Source organism: Temnothorax nylanderi, unplaced genomic scaffold (genome assembly GCF_030848795.1).
Source record: "Temnothorax nylanderi isolate EJ_2023f unplaced genomic scaffold, tnyl_v1.0 TNYL_tig0648_pilon, whole genome shotgun sequence".
Taxonomy (NCBI): Eukaryota; Metazoa; Arthropoda; class Insecta; order Hymenoptera; family Formicidae; genus Temnothorax; species Temnothorax nylanderi.
In genome coordinates, this window is record NW_027249710.1 from 42,586 (window position 1) to 65,526 (window position 22,941).

The following is a 22,941-nucleotide window of genomic DNA, read 5'->3' on the forward strand; positions in this document are numbered from 1 at the left end:
ATACGCCGAAGTTTATTGGCGGGTGAAAGCGCTGCGGGCCGGGGGAAGACAGATAGTCCCCAGGGCCAGTCGACTAATCAGAGCCCAGGAAAAGACGGTCCTCGTGGAGAAGTGGCAGAATTATCTCGCCGACTGCGAGTTTGGCCAGAGGACCGTCGACGCCATCCGACCCTGTCTAGCGGAATGGCTAGACAGTCGGAAGCACGGGATGTCATATCACGCGGTGCAGGTGCTGACCGGACACGGATGTTTCGGGAAGTACTTGCACCAAATAGGAAAGGAGGCTACCACAGAGTGTCACCACTGCGACGAGGAGAGGGACACGGCGCAGCACAGGCTAGAGCACTGCCCCGCGTGGGCTGAGCAGCGCCGTGTCCTACAGGGAGAGGTCGGAAATAATCTCTCCCTCCCGGCAATAGTGGCGGCTATTGTCGGGGACGAGAAGAGGTGGCGGGCATTCCTGGCCTTTTGCGGCCAGGTAATGTCCGCCAAAAAGGAGGCAGAGAGGATTCGTCGCGGGGAGGCTGTTCCCCCTGATGCGGCGAATCCTGCCTAACAACCATGGTTATTGGGGGTCTTTGAAGGCCTGCTCTCCCCCCTCTAGGGGGAAAGACGCCACGGTTGTCGAGTAATGGGAGCACACGTGCTCCAACCGGATAAGCTCCCAGCGAGCCTTGAGCTCAGCTGGTCTCTCCATCAAACGGGGAGCAACGTCGCTCCCTTTTCAAACGACGCGAGAAGTACAGCACCTCCGGGATGTCCGTAAAAAGGCATCCCGGAAGATGGGAGGTTCGACGTCCTGGCGGGGATGACGGGAGAGGCGCACTTGTACACCGTTCATTTGGACACGGTCATTTGGACACGATCAAATGGACACCGTTTATATGGACACGGTTCATTTGGATACCGTTCATTTGGACACGGTTCATTTGGACACGGTTCATTTGGACACGGTTCATTTGGACACGACTCATTTGGACACGGTGAATTGGACACCGTTTGTTTGGACACGGCGAATTGGACACAGTTCGTTTGGACACGGGTTATTTGAACACGGTTCGTTTGGACACCGTTTATTTGGACACGGTTTATTTGAACACGGTTCACTTAAACACGAAAATGCGCGGCCTGTTCACTTGGACACGAGAATGCGCGGCCTGTTCACTTGGACACGAGAATGCGCGACCTGTTCACTTGCACACGAAAATGCGCGGCCTGTGCAGTTGGACACGAGAATTCGCGACCTGTTCACTTGGACACGAAAATACACGATCTGTTCACTTGGACACGAAAATGGGCGACCTGTTCACTTGGACACGAGAATGCGCGGCCTGTTCACTTGGACACGAGAATGCGCGACCTGTTCACTTGCACACGAAAATGCGCGGCCTGTGCAGTTGGACACGAGAATTCGCGACCTGTTCACTTGGACACGAAAATACACGATCTGTTCACTTGGACACGAAAATGGGCGACCTGTTCACTTGGACACGAGAATGCGCGGCCTGTTCACTTGCACACGAAAATGCGCGGCCTGTGCAGTTGGACACGAGAATTCGCGACCTGTTCACTTGGACACGAAAATACACGATCTGTTCACTTGGACACGAAAATGGGCGACCTGTTCACTTGGACACGAAAATGCGCAGCCTGTTCACTTGGACACGAGAATGCGCGACCTGTTCACTTGCACACGAAAATGCGCGGCCTGTTCACTTGGACACAAGAATGCGCGACCTGTTCACTTGCACACGAAAATGCGCGATCTGTTCACTTAGACACGAAAATGCGCGGCCTGTTCTCTTGGACACGAGAATGCGCGACCTGTTCACTTGCACACGAAAATGCGCGGCCTGTGCAGTTGGACACGAGAATTCGCGACCTGTTCACTTGGACACGAAAATACACGATCTGTTCACTTGGACACGAAAATGGGCGACCTGTTCACTTGGACACGAAAATGCGCGACCTGTTCACTTGCACACGAAAATGCGCGGCCTGTTCACTTGGACACCGAAATGCACGATCTGTTCACTTGGACACGAAAATGCGCGATCTGTTCACTTGGACACGAAAATGCGCGACCTGTTCACTTGCACACGAAAATGCGCGGCCTGTGCAGTTGGACACGAAAATTCGTAACCTGTTCACTTGGACACGAAAATGCGCGGCCTGTTCACTTGGACACGAGAATGCGCGACCTGTTCACTTGCACACGAAAATGCGCGGCCTGTGCAGTTGGACACGAGAATTCGCGACCTGTTCACTTGGACACGAAAATACACGATCTGTTCACTTGGACACGAAAATGGGCGACCTGTTCACTTGGACACCGAAATGCGCGATCTGTTCACTTGGACACGAAAATGCGCGGCCTGTTCGCTTGGACACCGAAATGCACGATCTGTTCACTTGGACACGAAAATGCGCGATTTGTTCACTTGGACACGAAAATGCGCGGCCTGTTCACTTGGACACCGAAATGCACGATCTGTTCACTTGGACACGAAAATGCGCGATTTGTTCACTTGGACACGAAAATGCGCGACCTGTTCACTTGCACACGAAAATGCGCGGCCTGTTCACTTGGACACAAGAATGCGCGACCTGTTCACTTGCACACGAAAATGCGCGATCTGTTCACTTGGACACGAAAATGCGCGGCCTGTTCTCTTGGACACGAGAATGCGCGACCTGTTCAATTGCACACGAAAATGCGCGGCCTGTGCAGTTGGACACGAGAATTCGCGACCTGTTCACTTGGACACGAAAATACACGATCTGTTCACTTGGACACGAAAATGCGCGATCTGTTCACTTGCACACGAAAATGCGCGGCCTGTGCAGTTGGACACGAAAATTCGTAACCTGTTCACTTGGACACGAAAATGCGCGGCCTGTTCACTTGGACACGAGAATGCGCGACCTGTTCACTTGCACACGAAAATGCGCGGCCTGTGCAGTTGGACACGAGAATTCGCGACCTGTTCACTTGGACACGAAAATACACGATCTGTTCACTTGGACACGAAAATGGGCGACCTGTTCACTTGGACACCGAAATGCGCGATCTGTTCACTTGGACACGAAAATGCGCGGCCTGTTCGCTTGGACACCGAAATGCACGATCTGTTCACTTGGACACGAAAATGCGCGATCTGTTCACTTGGACACGAAAATGCGCGGCCTGTTCACTTGGACACCGAAATGCACGATCTGTTCACTTGGACACGAAAATGCGCGATTTGTTCACTTGGACACGAAAATGCGCGACCTGTTCACTTGCACACGAAAATGCGCGGCCTGTGCAGTTGGACACGAGAATTCGCGACCTGTTCACTTGGACACGAAAATACACGATCTGTTCACTTGGACACGAAAATGGGCGACCTGTTCACTTGGACACGAAAATGCGCGATCTGTTCACTTGGACACGAAAATGCGCGGCCTGTTCACTTGGACACCGAAATGCACGATCTGTTCACTTGGACACGAAAATGCGCGATTTGTTCACTTGGACACGAAAATGCGCGACCTGTTCACTTGCACACGAAAATGCGCGGCCTGTGCAGTTGGACACGAGAATTCGCGACCTGTTCACTTGGACACGAAAATACACGATCTGTTCACTTGGACACGAAAATGGGCGACCTGTTCACTTGGACACGAAAATGCGCGACCTGTTCACTTGCACACGAAAATGCGCGGCCTGTTCACTTGCACACGAGAATGCGCGACCTGTTCACTTGCACACGAAAATGCGCGGCCTGTTCACTTGCACACGAAAATGCGCGATCTGTTCACTTGGACACGAAAATGCGCGGCCTGTGCAGTTGGACACGAGAATACGCGACCTGTGCATTTGGACACGAAAATGCGCGACATATCGTTGTGATTGAGAATACTCGGGTTAAAAATTGCAAGTTTTCACTATTTTTACATGTTGGCAATGTTCTTTGGGATCAGAAGTGATTCATAGTATATGGGTAAGGATAAGAATAGAAAAGGATAAAAAATTACATAACACACATTAAGATTTATGTACGGAAATAAAAGTTACAAACTCTATTTATGTTTAATAAAACGTATGTATATTTGTGACAATTTCCGCAATTTTTTATTTTATACCTGCCTCCTGCGCAATAGCGGTATAACAATACTTGTACTTATATATTTTAAATCAAATACGAAGAATTATAATATATAGTGTTGTCTCCGATAAAACGTTACAAAAAAAAATCGCATATAATCACAGCGCTTTGTACTATACGTAACAATATTAAAAGAAATAGTTATCACAATATCTTGTGTATCATAAATCCGCAATTTGCCCAATTTTATTTTATATCTGCCTTCTGCGCAATATAGCAGTATAATAATACTTATACTAAACATTTGTAATGAAATACGAAGAATTGTAATACACAGTGTTATCTTTCCGATAAAACGTTACTAAAGAAAATCGCATATAATATCTTTGGTATCATAAATTCGCAATTTTTATTTTATACCTGCCTTCAGCGCAATATAGCGGTATAACAATACTTATACTAAACATTTTAAATCAAATACAAAGTATTATAATATGCAGTGTTATCTTTCCGATAAAACGTTATAAAAGAAAATCGCATGTAATCACAGCGTATGTGTAACAATATTAAAAGAAATAGTTATCAAAATATCTTTCTTATCATAAATCTTTGGTATATAAAATAAAATGCCCATGTTTGGTAACAGAGAACTTACGTATACTAATTATGATTAAGTTTAATTAGGAACTATAGTTTCTATAATCAGGCATGTTAAAAGATATTAATTATTACAACAAATCATAAAAAATGCAAAATGTCTTGTTATAATTGATTTATAGCTAAATTTAGAAAACAATTAATTTCAACGAAAACCATGCATGACTATAGCAATAAGTTACATATAACATTAACATTTGGCTTTGGTATCTTTATCTGTTTCCATTTTTTTGTTTAGGATAAAAAATATCTGTATGCATTACACAATTTGTAGACTTATTATATATCGGCACTTCATAGTGCATAACTTTGCCTGTAAAATTCGAATTATAAGTAGATATTTCAGATGCAATCAAAGTAATATTGCACATACAGATATTTAAGATACATTCTAAATAATGTAAGAAATATGAGTCAATTTGTTTTTAAAACAGAGTAAATAAAAATAATAAAGCGTTTTCTGTTCTATTCTAAAATTCTACTGTTCTAAAATTAGTAGACAGCAGTGTTTGTAAACAAAAAAATATTGCTTGACTCAAAGACAATTTTTATGGTCTTCTAACTCGAAAACAGTTTTCATAAGTAGTATTGCAAATCGGACATCGATTTCTTTCTAATTTTTCAATGTATTCAATGCAACAAGCAAGATGACCACATGGTATGAAAACATGTGTTCGTTCATTAGTAAGACACACCGTGCAGGTTTCTTCGGAAGGTTTTGCTCCTGACACGTTAGAATTCTGGTAATCTCTGTTAATAGCATGGAATGGAAGGTCTTCTCTATGAGTATTGTTGTTATCCTCATACCAATATCCATAATCATCTTCTGGCACCTCATATATGGATGAATCATCTGTAAGAAAAAGAGGAAAGTTGAAAGTATTGCTGTTCCATCTTTATGCAAAAAATCTTATTTTAAAGAACCTATGAGCTGCTAATAAGAACATTAGCTTACGTATCAATCAATTTATTTTCTAATTAGAAATAATTATTAATGCTGTAGTTTCCTTAATTATATATTCCTTAATTCCTTCTTGTTACCTGCATTTTCTTCTTCATTTTCTTCTTCTCTTGGACTAAATAATGGAATATCATATTCGCGTTCAAATCCAGTCTCTTCCTCTCTTGGACTAGATAATGGAATGTCATGTACGTGTCGAGATCCAGTTTCTTCCTCTCTTGGACTAAATAATGGAATGTCATGTACGCGTCGAGATCCAGTCTCTTCCTCTTTTGGACTAGATAATGAAGTGTCATGTACGTGTCGAGATCCAGTTTCTTCCTCTCTTGGACTAGATAATGGAATGTCATGTATGCGTCGAGATCCAGTTTCTTCCTCTCTTGGACTAGATAATGGAATGTCATGTACGCGTCGAGATCCAGTCTCTTCCTCTTTTGGACTAGATAATGAAATGTCATGTACATGTCGAGATCCAGTTTCTTCCTCTCTTGGACTAGATAATGGAACGTCATATACGCGTTGAGATCCACTTTGTCGGTCTAAAATTAAAATATAAAATAGTTATTTGCAAGTTTAAGCTGTAAAATTATTATATTATATAAAAATTGTACCAAAATTTGCTTTTCATACAAGATGTTTTCAATTATCCTAGTGAAGTGAAGTATGAAAAAGAATTTGGAATAAAATTATAGACTTTAATATACTTATTAAGTTTTTGGATCCAAAGAAAATAATAAAAATAGTAATATTTACCTGTCTCGAACGTTTCGTTTAAATTCTCCAAGAACTCCCGTACAGTTTGTGTGTCACTTGACAATTCATGTTCTGAAAAGAAGAAACAATTATAGGCATAGTTAGAGGCTGCTAATAATATTATCTGGCGTATTAATCAATTCACTGTCCAATTAAAAATAATGACTAATGCTGTAGATTCCTTAATTTTATGTAAATATTTATTGCGTGCTATATAAGTCTCAACAAATGTGCAAGCATTATTAACTATAAAATTTTTTAAAACATAAAAAATTGTTTGTACAACAACGTATAAAACATTAAAGTAATGGCAAAGTACTTCTTCTTACCTGTATTTGCTTCATTTTCTTCCTCTCTTGCACTAGATAATGGAATGTCACGTATGCGTCGAGATCTTCTACGTCTAGTATTTGTGCGTCCAGTTTGTCTGTCTAAAATTAAAATATAAAATTATTTCAAGGCAAGTTTGAGCTGGAAACATATTATTAAAAACTTGTAGCAAATTTTGCTTTTTATACAAAATGTTTTTAATTAAGCTAGTGGAGTAAAGTATAAAAAAAATTTTGAATAAAATTACAGACTTTAATACATTTATTAAGATTTTTACATCCAAAGAAAGTAGCATTATTTACCTGTCTCAAATATTTCGTTTAAATTATCCGAGAAGAACTCTATGTCTGCATTCTGTACATCACTTGACAATTCATCTTCTGGAAAAAAAGAAAAATAGTTATAGATATGTTTAGGGTAAGTTGATTATATTAATTGATCAAGATTTATATTTGTATTGAATGTAATAAAAAGTAAAACTGGAACTATGAATGGATGTAATCATTATTGTAATTTCTAGTAAAAATATGTTAATTTACCGTCAAATGATGTCAATCGTTCCATTTCAAAGATTTTATTGTCCGTGGTAAACATCAGCAAAAATTGTTTCAGTGGCAATCTTAAAAAGATTAAAGATGAGTTTTATTATAATCTTATAATAATTATCTATTAGTCAACTCGTATTAATGTAAATTAAAAAAAAAATTACAAGGAAGATTTAAAAATAATACCTTTTATGAACTAGATCTTCCTGCATATTATGTATTTTGATATCACGTTCTCTACTTGCCCGGGTACGGTTTCGTCGAGCTCGAACACCAATTTGCAAGCGACGAAAATCTAGTTCTTGATCGAGTATTAAATTTTTTAATTTTTCTAAGGAGAAGAGGTAGAATAATTAGAACACATAACATTAATGTATAAATTCTTAAGAATATAACATTAGAACAGAAAATAATTATTCTGTAAAAGTATGTATATTTTGATATAAAATTACCCAAAAACGTCCAAACATTTATATTTCTTGTGCCTAATTTGTACACTGCAGCATTATGAAAACTTTCTACTATGTTATTAGTGCGTATTGGACAATCAAAAGTACTAATTTTTGATGCCATATTTGACCAAGTAAGCCTCAGATAGGACGTGAAACATAAAATATCCGGATATTCACGAGAAAGTAGGTCAGCTTCAGCTTGTATAATGTGTAAAGCTTCTTGAAACATGTTTGATGGCAATAAAGGCAATACCATTGTCATTGATAGTATAGTTCGTGGAACCTCTGAAAGGCGTAGTTTTCGCCACTTACGCAGGACAGCCTGCAAGAAAATGAAAGAAATATAATTGAAATTAAGTAATGTAATGAAATCACATTTGTAATGATCATGATGAATAAAAATACGGTAGTATCTCGCGCCATATACACGGAGGCAGAAGAAATAATAATTCTGAATTGCGTGATAAAATACTATTTATAGTTTTTATATTTTATTTTTGTAAAAAGTATATCACTGTGAAAGTATTTTTAAAGAATATAAGAAAATGCCAGGGAATACCCCTCTGAAAATGTGTGATATAGAAAGTTCCTACAAAATGACATAAGGATGTTACGGTAACAAAAATGAAAAAAATATGAGAAAGTTACGCTGACGGAAATTAAAAAATTAGGAAAAGCTGTTGAAAACAATCAAAAATAGAATGATATACAAAAAATGTATGTAAAAATGCAAACTACATCAAAATAAAGTAAAAAGTAATAGAGCATAATATAATGAAAAAGATTACAATTTTTAAAAATATTTTAAACCTAATATTTCTTAATTTAATGTTTATTAACTTGACAATTCCTACATTTTTTAAATTATATGCATCTGATTGTATGTACATATTAATACAATACATTAAATATATCACTGATAAATGATTGTATGTACCTGATTAAAATGGAACCAACATCCACTTAATTTTGCTCTGGGAAATTTTTGACTCAGTGATTTTATTGCAGCCATTTCAAAATCGCTCATTATAAATTTAACGTTTTCTTCAAGTTGTGGTACCAACTGTATAATCTTATCCCATAAAGCATCATACAAAGTAGCTGTACGTTTTTCACACATAACGTATAATGTTGCAATACCCTGGAAATTTATTTCTGGTGCTTTAAAAACTTAATGATTTGAATAAATAAAATATCTTACTGTATCCATGTATCGTATATGTACAGAGTAAAGCTGTCCAATATGAGGCTTGCGAGGTAGAACCTTCAGAATGATAAGTAGATTAATATTTTTATAACTGTAGTCACAAGATTAAACTATGTGCAATTTCACACAGAACAAAATATGTAATACATGCGCATGTATATATTAGATGTATAAATCCATGGAACATCTATGCCTATTAAAAGCAGTTTCTGTATGTTGTAACAATGCGTCCTTTTTCAAGGCATCGTTCCCGATCACCAACCGCCGGATGCCGCCCGACCGATTTTTTTAAACGTAAAACGCGGCACCGGTGCTTTCCCCGCGCGGCGCCGACAAGCCGATCCGCGCCGAAGGCGAGCGCGCCTAAGCGTACCCCCGCGCGACTCGCCTGGAGATCGGCCTCCCTCCCACCAGACCCACCGCGCCGGCATATATAAGCCGGCGCTCCGGCGAGAGATTTGACTTCGTCTTCACGCCAGCGTTCCGCTGCTCCCGACGAAGCCGACCTACCGAATCCTAGGGCGACACACCAACGGGGTCCAGAGCTCTGAGCCTCGATCGAGCACTCTCGGGTCCCCGAACTCCCGCACACGAACTCCCGACGGCACGGTTACGCGGGGTCGAGCACGCTCGGCCTCGTTACGAGGACTCTCGTTACCGTAGCCCCGGGGCTCCTATACATCTCCCGCGATACACTCTACAGTACTGCGTTCCGTTGCATGCCGCGTGCATATGCACAACCCTGTAAATACCGTATTCCATTTCGTACCGCGTTACATTGTAATATACCGCGCCGAGTGCACACGCACTACCTGCCGTTGTAATATACCGCGTTCCGTCACACCGTGTAATACCGCGTTCCGTTCTCTCGTTATACCGCGCCGAGTGCACATGCACTATCGTCTGCTGTAAATATCGCGTCCGCCCCGTATCGTAATACCGCGTTCCGTCACCGTAGTTTTAATTGCAATGCACACGTAATGGTTTAGCGTCCCGTCACCGTATTGTAATACCGCGTCCCGTCACTTGCTGTATGTACAAGATCGAATAAACTCTTGAGTGTGCGGTAAACTGATTGTTGTCTCTGGGTCTTCTATCGAACTCCTGATCCGGCGAGCTAGTCCGCGTTCGATCCACAAAGATAGGCCGTTACAATGTATAATATACATATATCTAATGTTAATTAATACATGTATATGAATGCACATGTATTAAATGTATAAAACATATATAAAACGTATATACAACAATATGTAATTTACGCTGATATTTATTTGACATATAAACTACGAACGTAAGGTCTATATACTACCCGATATAGACGTAAGGTCTATATACTACCCGATGCTATCCAAAGTCTAACTAATATTCCTATCTTCTTTTCCCCTTAGAACCAAACAACTTTTGTCGAAAACGTTTTCTTCTAAAACTTACGGGTTTTGAGATATTTAGGTGTCAATTTAAAAAATTCACCCTGTACATAATTTGCTCGTTTGCTGCAACAGTGATATAACTCAAAAATGTGATTTTTTAGGAGACGATTTAAAGTTTTGAATAAAAATTGCAAATAAGTAACAAACAACTGCAAATAAGTCACTCATTTTGCAACTTTTACGATATTCTCACTACAACGACAAAGTGACAACTGAGATAAGACAGTATTGCAACCAACATAATTCACTACATGATATAGCACGATAACGAACAACTGTTCCTTCGTGGTGAGTTTGTGAGGCTTAAGCATCGTCGATTTAACTCTAAATAGTACATGCAACAACCTTTTTCCCTGTATAAATAATTCAAAAAGACTCTTGAGTTATGCCACTGTTGCAGCAAATAAGCGATATATGTATATATAATATATAATAAAATCTACATGCAGTTACAGATACTTAAAGAAAAATTAACTAGATGTAGATACAGATGTAAATTTTAAATAAGTAACTAGATACAATTACAATAATTTTAAAATGTATCTACATACGTTTCATATTCTTTTCAAATACAATGTTCAATAAAAATGTATAATAATATACAAAATATAATATTATATCTATACTACATATGTATGTATAGAGGTAATTAAATGAGAAAAGAAAATAGATATATTGATTATTATTTTATTATTGGTTATTAATTACTTATTAATTATTAATTGTATAAAGTTATTTTAGTGTTATGTAATATCTTAGTATATATAAATTATATATCTTATTCAGCCTATCTATATAAGTCTATGGTCATAGCTAATCTTTGATTAAGAAGCAAAAATTATATCTTGTATCTAAAACATAATTTTGAGATAAGATATAGAAAACAATGTAACTAGTTAGGGCTCAGATACAATGCGAGGAATAAGGAACAAGGAATAAAATTCATAGTCGCATCCTTTTTCAATAGACGTGCATTGAAAAAGGATGCGACTATTAATATCTATTCCTTGTTCCTTTTATTCCTTGCATGGTGTCTGAGCCTTTATAGTTAAGCCCCTTGCACAATAGGCGATAGCGATAGCGATAGCGACAGCGACAAGGTTGCCGACAAAGGTATAGCTTTGTCGGCAACCTTGTCGCTGTCGCTATCGCTATCGCTATCGCCTATTGTGCAAGGAGCTTAACAGTTAATAAGAAGATGTAACTAATGATAGTCATAGATACACAAAAAGTATGTAGATAACGTAACTAAATACATGTAACTAAATATCTTATACCACTGCCTGCATACATACATATGTATATATACATATATATATATATATATATATATATATATATATATATGTATGTATGTATGTATGTATACAGGATAATTCATAAGTACATGTAAATACTTTATGGGTGTAATGTAAAGGTAAAAATACGACTAAAATGTTGTATACAACTTTTTCTAAGTCAGAGTATGTATCAGAGTAATGATGCAATACATAATGTAATACCTAGCTAGGCATAAACAACATGAGGGCAGTACAAGCTTTAAGATGTGTCATGTATTCATATATTATAAAAATTGTACTAATTTGTGAATTGTGGGAGAAATAACTTAGTTTGTATTGAGTTTGTTATCCCTTCTTTGCTGCACATAGCTCTGAAATAAAGCAATTTCAGAAAAAGTTGTATAGAACATTTTAGTCTTATTTTTACCTCTACATTACACCCACAAAGTATTGACATGTACTTATGAATCACCCTGTATACTAAGATATTACATAACACTAAAATAACTTTAAACAATTAATAGTATCTAATTAATAAGGTAATTAATAACCAATAATAAAATAATAATCAATATATCTATTTTTTCCCATTTAATTGCCTCTATCATATATAGTATACATATAATATTATATTCTGCATAGTATTAAACATTATATTAAACATTAAAGAAACAGTCGTACTTACAGAAAATGTTCCATCCACATAAATTTCGGTAGCGGAAGATAAAGCATCTATTAAATCATTGGTTGATAAAATTATCGCTGTATTTCCACAACTTGTAATTATGCTTCCTTTATAGAAATCTTTCAACATATCAGAGTTTTCCAGCATATCACGTAATGATGCTAATGTATCGGGTAAAGATGGTCTACTCTTTCTACGTTCACGATGCATGGCACATCTTATAGATGAAAAAGATAAATATTGTCCAATATTTGGATTGCTAAAAAAAAGAAAAAATTATAAAGTATAACTAAAAAGTACAATAAATATATCACAAAATTATCTTACCTTCTGCAAACTGAATCAAAAATTTCCTTTGGATCTCTATAAGTCTCGCGTGCAAGCTTTAGCATTTCTTCTTTCATTTCATATTGACCCGCGACTAATTGTGATGTTGGATGATTATGCTTTTCCAAAATTTTAACACTATTACCTTCAAGGACTATTAAGCCTTGACATTTCATTGTTCGACGTGTGCTGCATCGAAAGGTATCATCATAGCGACTGTCTTTGTGGTAAACATAATCATCATATATGTAAAGGCTTGACCCTTTCTTTGTTTCACTTACAACTTGCATCTGTAATTAAGAAAATTAGTAGCGCTAGACCACGTGTTGATAAAATAATTCATACAATAATTTAGAAAAATAATAAATAGACAATAGTCAATATTTGTAATAAAAATTTAAAAAAACAAAATGATAATATACATTAATTATTTAAGCATATGTCTTTGAAAGTATTATTTTCATGAAATTCTCGAGCAACACTAATCCAATATTATAATTATTAATAAAGCATAATAATAAATTTTATCAGTTTATTTAGAAGTTTCTCAAAACATAGTTTTTTGTATTACATATGCAAAATAATTTCTGACATTATGTATGTATGTAGTATAAAAACTATAAAAAATGCCGCACATGCATTATTTTTTTCACATCAGAATTTGGGCCTAGCAAAATTTATATAAAAATCTATGGCGTATTTTAAATTGATCAATAGCTTATTGCTCTCAAATTGCTGGCGATTTATTCTGTTTGCAGAAGCGTTAGACTACGTACGGATAAAATATTTCATACGATAATTCAACTGATCAAGTTCTTATAATAAAATATTTAATTTGTGGAAAAGTAATACGTAGCAGATATTTTTTTCTTGCTGTTGTCGGTTACTTACATCGGTAACGATACGATGAGCATCAGATGAAAGAAAGAAGCAGCGTTAAAAAATGATCACTCCTTAGAATTAAGAATGTATGAGCAACTGAGGTTACAATTACGACACGAGCACGATCGTTACCACAAAAGCAATTATTACGACAAGGAACATCAAAAGCAGATCAACGACATGAGCGCACAACCGTTACAACAAATACATAATTATTACGACAAGTACATCAGAAGCAGATGCACGTGCACGTGCACGAGCGACTTTAAAATGACGAGCGTTGCTAACTGCCGCGAAAAACGCGGGAAACATTGGGTGCATCCAGAAAGCACGACCGCTCACTGAGCCGCTAAGTAGCAATTGAATGTGATTGGTTCTTACCTTTGGATCCAAACAATCACGCTCAATTGCTACTTAAGGTCTATGGATTGGTCTATTTCCTTATGCACATGTATATGGACCAATCAATTTCCTTAAGCTATATCCACACAAACTTGCATAAGCCCATAAACATAAGCATAAGAGAATTGATTGATCCATATGCATGTGCCATGCATAAGGAAATAGACCAATCCGTTTCTTTATGCATATGGTTATGCACCTATGCAAGTTTGTCTGGATAGACCTTTATGCTTATGTTTATGCGCTATGCAAGTTTGTCTGGATTGACCTTTAAGGTCTATCCAGACAAACTTGCATAGGTGCATAACCATATGCATAAAGAAACGGATTGGTCTATTTCCTTATGCACATGCATATGGACCAATCAATTCTCTTATGCTTATGTTTATGGGCTTATGCAAGTTTGTGTGGATATAGCTTTAAGGCGGGGAGCACAAACTTCTGCATAAGGGCCCGGACACACACTTTTTCGTAACAGTAACAGTAGGATTTCGACCAATCGCGTTGCTCGATTCGGGAACGTACGGCCGTACGTTTCCGAATCGAGTAACGCGATTGGTCGAAATCCTACTGTTACTGTTACGAAAAAGTGTGTGTGGCCAGCTTAACGCATAATGCGTAAGCATAAGAAAATTGATTGGTCCATACACATGTGCATAAGAAATATACCAATCAATTTTCTTATGCTTACGCATTATACGTTGTGCAGAAGTGTGTGCTCCCCGCTTTAGACTGTCTTGAAGACATTGGCCTAGTTTACACCGATCTTTTGATACGCGTATCAAATAGTATATTTGAGCTGATCAGCCAATAATCAAACTAATTTACTAGTTATTTACTATTTAATACGCGTATCAAGTGATTGGTGTAAACTAGGTTTATGAATACCGGCCTATTGGGATATGCCCGTTCCCAACAGATAATCAGTACAGGGACCGTATTCTCGAACCTGCCCTAATGATTTTCGTATGCGACTTTCTATTTGAAAAGCATTGAATTTCGCATGCGAGTTTCATGAAAACGATTCGAGAATAGGGCCCCTGGCACTGAATATCGGAACGCAGCCTATTATGTTTTAGTTTATGTCGGTATGACAGGTTTCATAACCTGAATTGTCGTCAACTTCAACGATTTAATATTTCGCTTCGCGGGGCAGAACTGATTATTTTATCGGATATCGGATTGACGTGTTTTTGACGCCGGACGTGGTGAGAATCTTCCATTAGGCTAATATTTCATATGTCGTATATGTCGATATATATAGTAGTCTCCGCACAAGATCGTCGGGGTTATTAACACGTTACGTTAGGTTATATAAGTTCCGACCATATACTTTGATGCGTACGTAACAATAAAAGCGTGTTACGTTTTACATCTTTCTTTGTGCGTTGACCGAAATCCAAATTTACGTACAAATGTAAGTATACGGTCAGAACTTATCGTAACGTATGCACCGTGTTACGGATGTTCCTATGTGGAGGCTCTGATTTGCTACGACAAAACGTCATAAGAATCTGTAAACATTACTGCTTTGAACATGTGTTATTCTTTATCTATTGCTGTTGTAGTTGCAATTCTCACTCTTGTATTATTTAATTTGCTAGTGTTTCAGAAAACTGCTGTTTCTGTCGTCCAGTTTGCTTCTGTCGTTTACTTTGCCTCTGTCGTTTACTTTGCCCCTGTCGTTTTTGCTATTGTTGTTTTGCCTACAAATATGTCGTGCTATAATTTCCGGTAAGATTTTTAAATATTTTACAGTTATGCGAGTTTAGTTATCTATTGTCACATCGCTCAACACTTCAATGCTTTTTGTTTCAGAAAATCTGTCATTGAAGATTGCGCTGCTTTTAAAAATAATTGTTGCTTTGATCCAAATTGCAATTTTCTTCACAAATATCAATACTGTTACAAATACCAGAATACTACATGCAGCGACACGAAATGTCCGTTCTTACATTGTACCAGCTTGGAACAGCTTCGTTACGAGACATCAGGAAAAGAAACCGAGCAGCTGAAGAGGGAAGTTGGCCGAACGCTACAAAGCTCAAGCATATGTGGCAAATTTAAAAATGGTGATTGCACACTACCAAAATGCAGGTTACGACATGTTAAATATGATGTAGCACCTTTAGAGTGTATAATATGCACAGAAATAATAAATGTCGAATATTTGGGTGTAGGAGATTGTGGGCATATTTTTTGTGCCAATTGTGCAGTGCGCTGCTTAATAAATGACAGAGATGAAAACTTTGTCAAAACACAATGTCCAATATGTAGGAAAACAGTCCCGTACAAGAAATTATCATAATATTTGTACCTTTAATATTTCACTTTTGATTAATACTTCACTTTATTTCAAATAAAAATTGTTCATTTTTTATTCAACGTTGTAATGCATTCCTTCCTTTACTTTTTTTTCCTGTCATTATTGTCTTCTATTACTTTCAAAAAGTGTCATAGCAATTTCTCTAAACTGTATTGTTTTGTAATTTTCGAATATTTTATTCTCTTCAATACATTGTCTTTTTTTTCACACTCTAATTTTATTTACAAAAATACATGTTTACTTATGTTAACAAAATAAACATTACATAAAAAAATATATTCGTATATCATAAAGTCTTGTATTTTTTAATAATTATTAAATAACTGCAACTTTTCTTTCCTCTGTATCCTCTATTGCTTAATCTGCTTAATCTGCAAACAATATGTTTCATCCTCATTATAAATATATATTAATGAAATATGAATAATAATATATTTATTAATAAATTATATAATTTATTAATAGATAATACTTCTATCTTTTTTAAGTATATTGAAGATAAAATATAACATTTTAAATATATTGTGAAGATAAATCTACAATTTTGGAAGATTTAAATAAAACTTAGTCAATGCATAACGTAGTTATAGTATAAGTTCAAGTTAGAAATCTTTTTTCTACAATGTATTTACACATTACAACATTCTTCAAGCAGCATTGACCAAGTTTTTTTTTCAATTTTCAAGAATATTGCAAAAGCATTACAAAAATTATGTTCTTAACAATACGTGTTTCTCAAAACTTACACAGTATAAAAATCGTCGTCCATTTAGAGCATACTTTACAGCACCACAAGGAAAGTGGACCATTTGCTGCAAATGGAAGCCGGTTAAAGCAATATTCACAGTATATATGGCAACACCTCAAGGCCTTCATGTTGTCTTTTGTTAATAAGATATAGCAATTATTGCATACTGGTGTAGTTGCTGAAAGCAGAAAATATTCTCAATTAAATCATTTTAATAACTGAAATATTTAATTAGAAATGCCCTTATAGGCGGAATATTATAAAGTAGCTCGGAAAGACGTAAATTTTTATCACTCACCTAAAGGTTATATTTAGCAAAATTAATGAATATATTTAAGGAATCATATAATGCTTATAAGAAAGAGATAAAGAGTGAGTTAACTAACCATTGAACATAAAGTTGCTGCAAAAAAATCAATATCATTACTCCGACGAGATAATACCAATGCTCTATTCTGCATCACTTGAGGTAATTCTTTCACTTGAAGATATAAAACTTGTATACATGCGCGTGTACGTAATATGTGTACGTGTGCTGTGTAATAATCATTTTAATCATACAGTTTTAATAATCATTTTTTAAAAGAATAAAGCTCTGTTAAAATAATGAAGTGTTATCTTGAAGCATTACCTTTTTCTTATTTGATACATGAAATGATAGTTTTACATCCATGAGTTAAAGATGTCGGAGTAATGTGACAAGATAAATGTTGCAATGGTACTGGACTTGTTGATGGAGGACGGTTGCCTCCACCTGCATTGTTCGTACGCTCACTTGTACCATGTTCCAAAATAAGATACGGACTAAATCGTGTTACAACAGCATTTGATGCATCTAATATACCAAGATGATACAAAGAATTTGCTCTGATTTAAAAAAAAACACTGAAAGATCTGTAATGTGTTACATTAATGTATATTAATGTATATCCATGAGTTGTATTCTATTGACAAAATAATTACCAAATAACGTGTTGTTGATACATCATGGAAAACTGAGGGATCTTTATAATGTTGCTAAAGATGATTTACGAAAATTTTATAAGCACAAATTGCGTGACTTGATGGCTAACGATAAATTTTAGAAGTACATATCTTTATAACTCCAACGATAGCAGTTTTTACATCTTTGATATCAGCGTCCATAGAGATTGAAGTGTCTGATGTGAAAGGCTTGTTGATTATCTAAAATAAACAAAATATTTCACTATGGAATCGCGCGCGCGCACGCACACACACACGCGCACACGCGCGCGCGCGCGCACACACACACACACACACACACACACACACACACACACACACAAAGCAAAAAATTATTAAATTAACAAAAATTTATTATACCTATTAACGTAAATGACGTTAGCTAGAACATCCAAAACCTTCATTCTAATGGTCGTATGTGTTTCAATTTTATAGTAACGTTTCATCAAAGATCCTAATTTGGTCTGCCATTGATAATATGTAGGGCCTGTCATAGAAACTGTGTATTCAATTAAATTTAATACAGACCCTTCCTGGAAATAAAAATTAATAGTAACTATTTGTAAATATATTTTATACTATTTTACACTTATATGCACTTACAGGTCGAGAATCGCTACAACGTTCAACAAGATCATAAAAACGTTGAATGCAACCATTATAACTGTTTGCATCAAGCAAATTTTCAATATTAGTAATCGCCTCATGTAAACTCGTAGAAACCTGCCTGGTTGCCGACTGGTTACTGGTTTCTGAGACAAAAGTCACAATTTTATCATATATATTATATATATATATATACACGTGTGCACACACAGCCGCTATATATTATAGCTACTATTTTCTTTAATTTAAGATTACATATAACATTTTAACAAACTTTACCAGTGTGAGTAATAATTTCTTCTATGATATCAAGAATGATGCTCCATATAGGATCCCATAATTCATTCAACTTCACAATACTTATTCACCAATCTTTGCATCGACAGAGTAACTTCATACATAACTATTGGATGATTGCATTGTAGAGCCTGTTAATGTAGAAATTAGACATTTCATTTTTATATCAAATATTGCACATATATGGATGTATGCGTATAGATGTATTGATACATACTTGATGGAACGAAGGTAAAACAGATGCTGGTGTACATTCTAATTTTGATATTCTGTGCGTACCCCGTAAACCCATATTCACATAAAACACTGCACCTCGTAATAAACGAACGTCACGTTGAAAGTTCGTATCTTGTAACAAGCGACACATTGTATACAAAACACAATGACCCATATGCGTTCCGAATAAATTCCGCATAATCTGTAAAACCATTGTAATGTACATATATATTTATATATATTCTACTTACAAATTTTGTAACAAAAAACATGTGCAAATTCTTAATAAATTTATTAAAATTTTATTTTCTCCAAAAAAGAAAACTATACACGCGCGCGTGTGCAACTACATTACTTATATGTATAAATATTTGATTTGCAGCAAGGAATATTAATGAAGGAAAAGGATTTTACACACACACACACACACACACACACACATATTTTTAAATATAAATGTTAAAATATTATTTGATTGTACCTTCCAACTTGTTTGGCAATAAGTCTCAACATTTACACTTCTGCATAAAGCTATAATAAAGGTTTGTAACGAGTCAGACTGCAAATTACTATAACACATAATTGCGTCAAGAGCTTCCAAACATCCAGAAACCACTTCAGTATTATTACTATAATAATACAAATGGGAGATATACCTGAAGAAAACAATTACGATAACCGTTGAGTCAAGTATATTTTAATTTAAATTTAGAAAAGTATATAACTTGTAAGGTATTTAAGGTATTTACTGGACAAGACCAGATACAATATCCTCATCGATGTAAGTTGAGTTGAATTTGATAACAATTACAAGAAGAGACAAAAATTCGGCTCCTCTTTTCCCATATCCCGCTGTTACCATAGGCGTCCATTCCAATAGAAAAGGACCCATTCTTTCTTCCAAATGTACAATATCTTTCCCATGTTCCGTTAATGTTTGTAACAATTCCAATCTAAAATATTTAAAAAAGTGATAGACAAAATGTTAAATCACAGTATAGTAGTAGGTATCGCTTGTTTATTAGAATACCTAGAACCAATATCTTCAGGAATATCATATTCCTTCACTACCATAAAAAATTTAACACGCATCAATGATGAAAGTTTGGAATATTTTCCTTGTATACAAGGCATTTTAAAAAATTCAAAGTTAAATGTCTATGTTCACGAGGGGAATATCCTTTCGTAGCAAATCTTGAACCAAATTCCACAAACGTTCTGCCGCTCTCTATTATTAGAAACAAATAGAATAAAAATTAAATATAGAATATCACACATATTTTGTCTTTTGCATGTAGAATATTTAGAATGACACCCTGTGATTTTTTACATATATGTACATACATCTTCCCGCTGTTGATTGAGCACTGCGTCACGAAGCTCTTTAATCGCTTTCGTACGATAATGTACTGGACTATCAGGACTAATTTCTTTTTCGATATCATAAGTCAAAGTGAGCTCTTCGCGACCCTTGTAACTTCCTGCAATGCCACGGTCTATGTGATATGTGATACAAATATATACCGGATTACCGGATATAACATAATAAAACATAAAAATTGCGATTATATGAGATGTCCGAAACGTAATACATTTACCTTTATTTATGCAAAAAATTGCTTTACTTTATTGTGCAACGTTTTATTGTCTTTGTTTTTCGAATTTATTTTTGACATTTTAATCTGAAATTCAAAGAAACTTGTACCGAAACGTATCCTGTAAACATATTACACCAAACATGTCAAACGCAGAATCACGCAGAACTTAACCTGTAACATAAAATGGGTAAAATGAGAGCGGGCAGAGTGGCGGTGCAGCCAGTGTGGCCATGGTATAATAAGAAAGGTGAACATTGGCCGCGTTCAGCAGACACAACTTTTGAGTTCGTTTTATCAACATTCTGCGTTGATTGGTTGGTTCTAAAAGTAAGAGCCAATCACATTCGACTGCTACTCAGCGGCTTGGTCTGCTGAACGCGCTCATTGTGCGTAATGGCGGAGGTCTGAGATGTTGACCAATCAGAACTTGAGCTATTAGGCAACGCGCTGTTTAAAAGTATCAAAAGTGAAATAAGATTGTGTCTAACGCAATTTGGATAAAAATATGTTGTTTTTAATATAAATATGAAAATTACACACATTTCCGTAACAGTAACAGTAAGGTTTCGACCAATCGCGTTGCTTGATTTGGCCAGTACAGTTACGGACGTCTTACGTTACAGTACGTCTTACGTTACGGCTATGGCAATTGGTGTGTGGAGGCTCTTATTATTGCTTTGACAAACTTACGGGTCTACAATTACGCCTGTTCTACAATACGTCGTACTGTCGAATGTCGATACGCTGCCGATGGTTCAATGAGAAGACACGTTTTCGAAAAAAAAATCTCTCATTGGACCATCGGCTGCGTTCCGACATTTGACAGCTACATGCGACGTTGTAGAACACGCCTTAAGCCCCTTGCACAATGCCAGGCAACAGGCAATAGGAACAGGGAATAGAAATCAGAAATCATGTATAAATGCAGAATAAACAGTGACACAGGCAATAGACACAGAGTTTCCGTCACGTTGAAAATTCTGTGCCTATTGCCTGTTGCCAACCAATCATAGCATTCGAATTTTTTAGATTATAATTAACGATTTTTTGGTTATTTCCTGTTCCTATTGCCTGTTGCCCGGCATTGTGCAAGGGGCTTTAGGCCGATATTTAATGTGTCGTACAAAAAATTTTTTAGGCCCAGTTCAACAGTGGCCAGTTAGCTTAACTAGTAGGTAAAGCGGGGAGCACACACACATGTGCATAAGGAAATAGACCAATCAATTTTCTTATGCTTACGCATTATGCGTTGTGCAGAAGTGTGTGCTCACTGCTTTCACACAAAATGCATAGCTTAAGGCCGGTATTCATAGTTATTTAAGACCGTCTTAAGTTCAATCTTAAGATGTCATGAATAGCTTTTATCGATACGTGTCGCTCGACGCTATTAACGACACCGACGACCATCGGTAAACGTGTACAGAATTGGGCCCCAGAGCCGTATTAGCATCTTAAGACATTACTTAAGACGATCTTGAAGACTATAAATACCGGCCTTAGCATAAGCTTAGCATAAGCGTAGCATAAGACCGCTAAGGGCCCGGACACACACTTCTGCACAACGCATAATGCGTAAGCATAAGAAAATTGATTGGTCCATACACATGTGCATAAGGAAATAGACCAATCAGTTTTCTTATGCTTACGTATTGTGCGTTATGCAGAAGTGTGTACTCCCCGCTTAAACCAATGAGCATCCAGCATAAAGTCGCCATATTGATTTACATAAGATGCTCATTGGTCCAGCGGTCTTATGCTAGGCTTATGCAGCCTATGCAATTTTGTGTGCGATGGCCTTTAAGGTCAATCCAGACAAACTTGTATAGCGCATAAACATAATCATAATGCCCGTATCAGACTACGGATTGGGATTGAGATTGGATTGAAATTTAATCAATCAGAACAGAGAAAACTGATCTCAAGTTTAGTAAACTTTGCTCTGATTGGTCAAATTTCAATCCAATCTCAATCCCAATCCGTAGTCTGATACGGGCATAAGAGAATTGATTGGTCCATATCATATCCATATGCATGTGCATAAGGAAATAGACCAATCCGTTTCTTTAAGCATATGGTTATGCACCTAAGAAAGTTTGTCTGGATAGACCTTTAACTACTAGTTAAGCTAACTGGGACCGTATTCTCGAGCCTGCCCTAATGA

At 36.5% G+C, this 22,941-nt stretch overlaps 1 protein-coding gene, 1 long non-coding RNA gene and 1 pseudogene across 2 annotated transcripts; 1 reads left to right on the plus strand and 2 right to left on the minus strand.

Moving 5' to 3' along the window:
* Positions 1-5,213: 5,213 nt before the first annotated feature.
* LOC139784596 (uncharacterized) lies at positions 5,214-7,819 on the minus strand. Its single transcript, XM_071723783.1, has 9 exons — positions 7,790-7,819; positions 7,524-7,668; positions 7,332-7,411; positions 7,095-7,172; positions 6,792-6,893; positions 6,463-6,534; positions 5,790-6,248; positions 5,444-5,601; positions 5,214-5,234 (listed from the first exon to the last, which is right to left on the minus strand). The coding sequence occupies exons 2-9, from the start codon at positions 7,547-7,549 to the stop codon at positions 5,214-5,216; spliced, it is 996 nt and encodes a 331-aa protein (XP_071579884.1). The 5' UTR covers positions 7,550-7,668; positions 7,790-7,819.
* Positions 7,820-15,219: 7,400 nt separating this feature from the next.
* Positions 15,220-15,739, plus strand: LOC139784598 (uncharacterized). Its single transcript, XR_011721610.1, has 2 exons — positions 15,220-15,521; positions 15,610-15,739. It is a non-coding gene; the product is annotated as an uncharacterized lncRNA (long non-coding RNA).
* A 580-nt stretch (positions 15,740-16,319) lies between these two features.
* LOC139784597 (tuberin-like) lies at positions 16,320-20,959 on the minus strand (annotated as a pseudogene).
* Between the last annotated feature and the right edge of the window lie 1,982 nt (positions 20,960-22,941).

What these genes read in the sequence shown, in the direction of transcription:
- LOC139784596 (XM_071723783.1), bottom strand. Translation starts at nt 7,549, where the DNA reads ATGCAGGAAGATCTAGTTCATAAAAG. An exon ending in GAAGATCTAGTTCATAAAAG is followed by an intron (nt 7,412 to 7,523) that starts GTATTATTTTTA and finishes AATCTTTTTAAG; the next exon opens with ATTGCCACTGAAACAATTTT. An exon ending in AAACGAAACGTTCGAGACAG is followed by an intron (nt 6,249 to 6,462) that starts GTAAATATTACT and finishes TTTTAATTTTAG; the next exon opens with ACCGACAAAGTGGATCTCAA.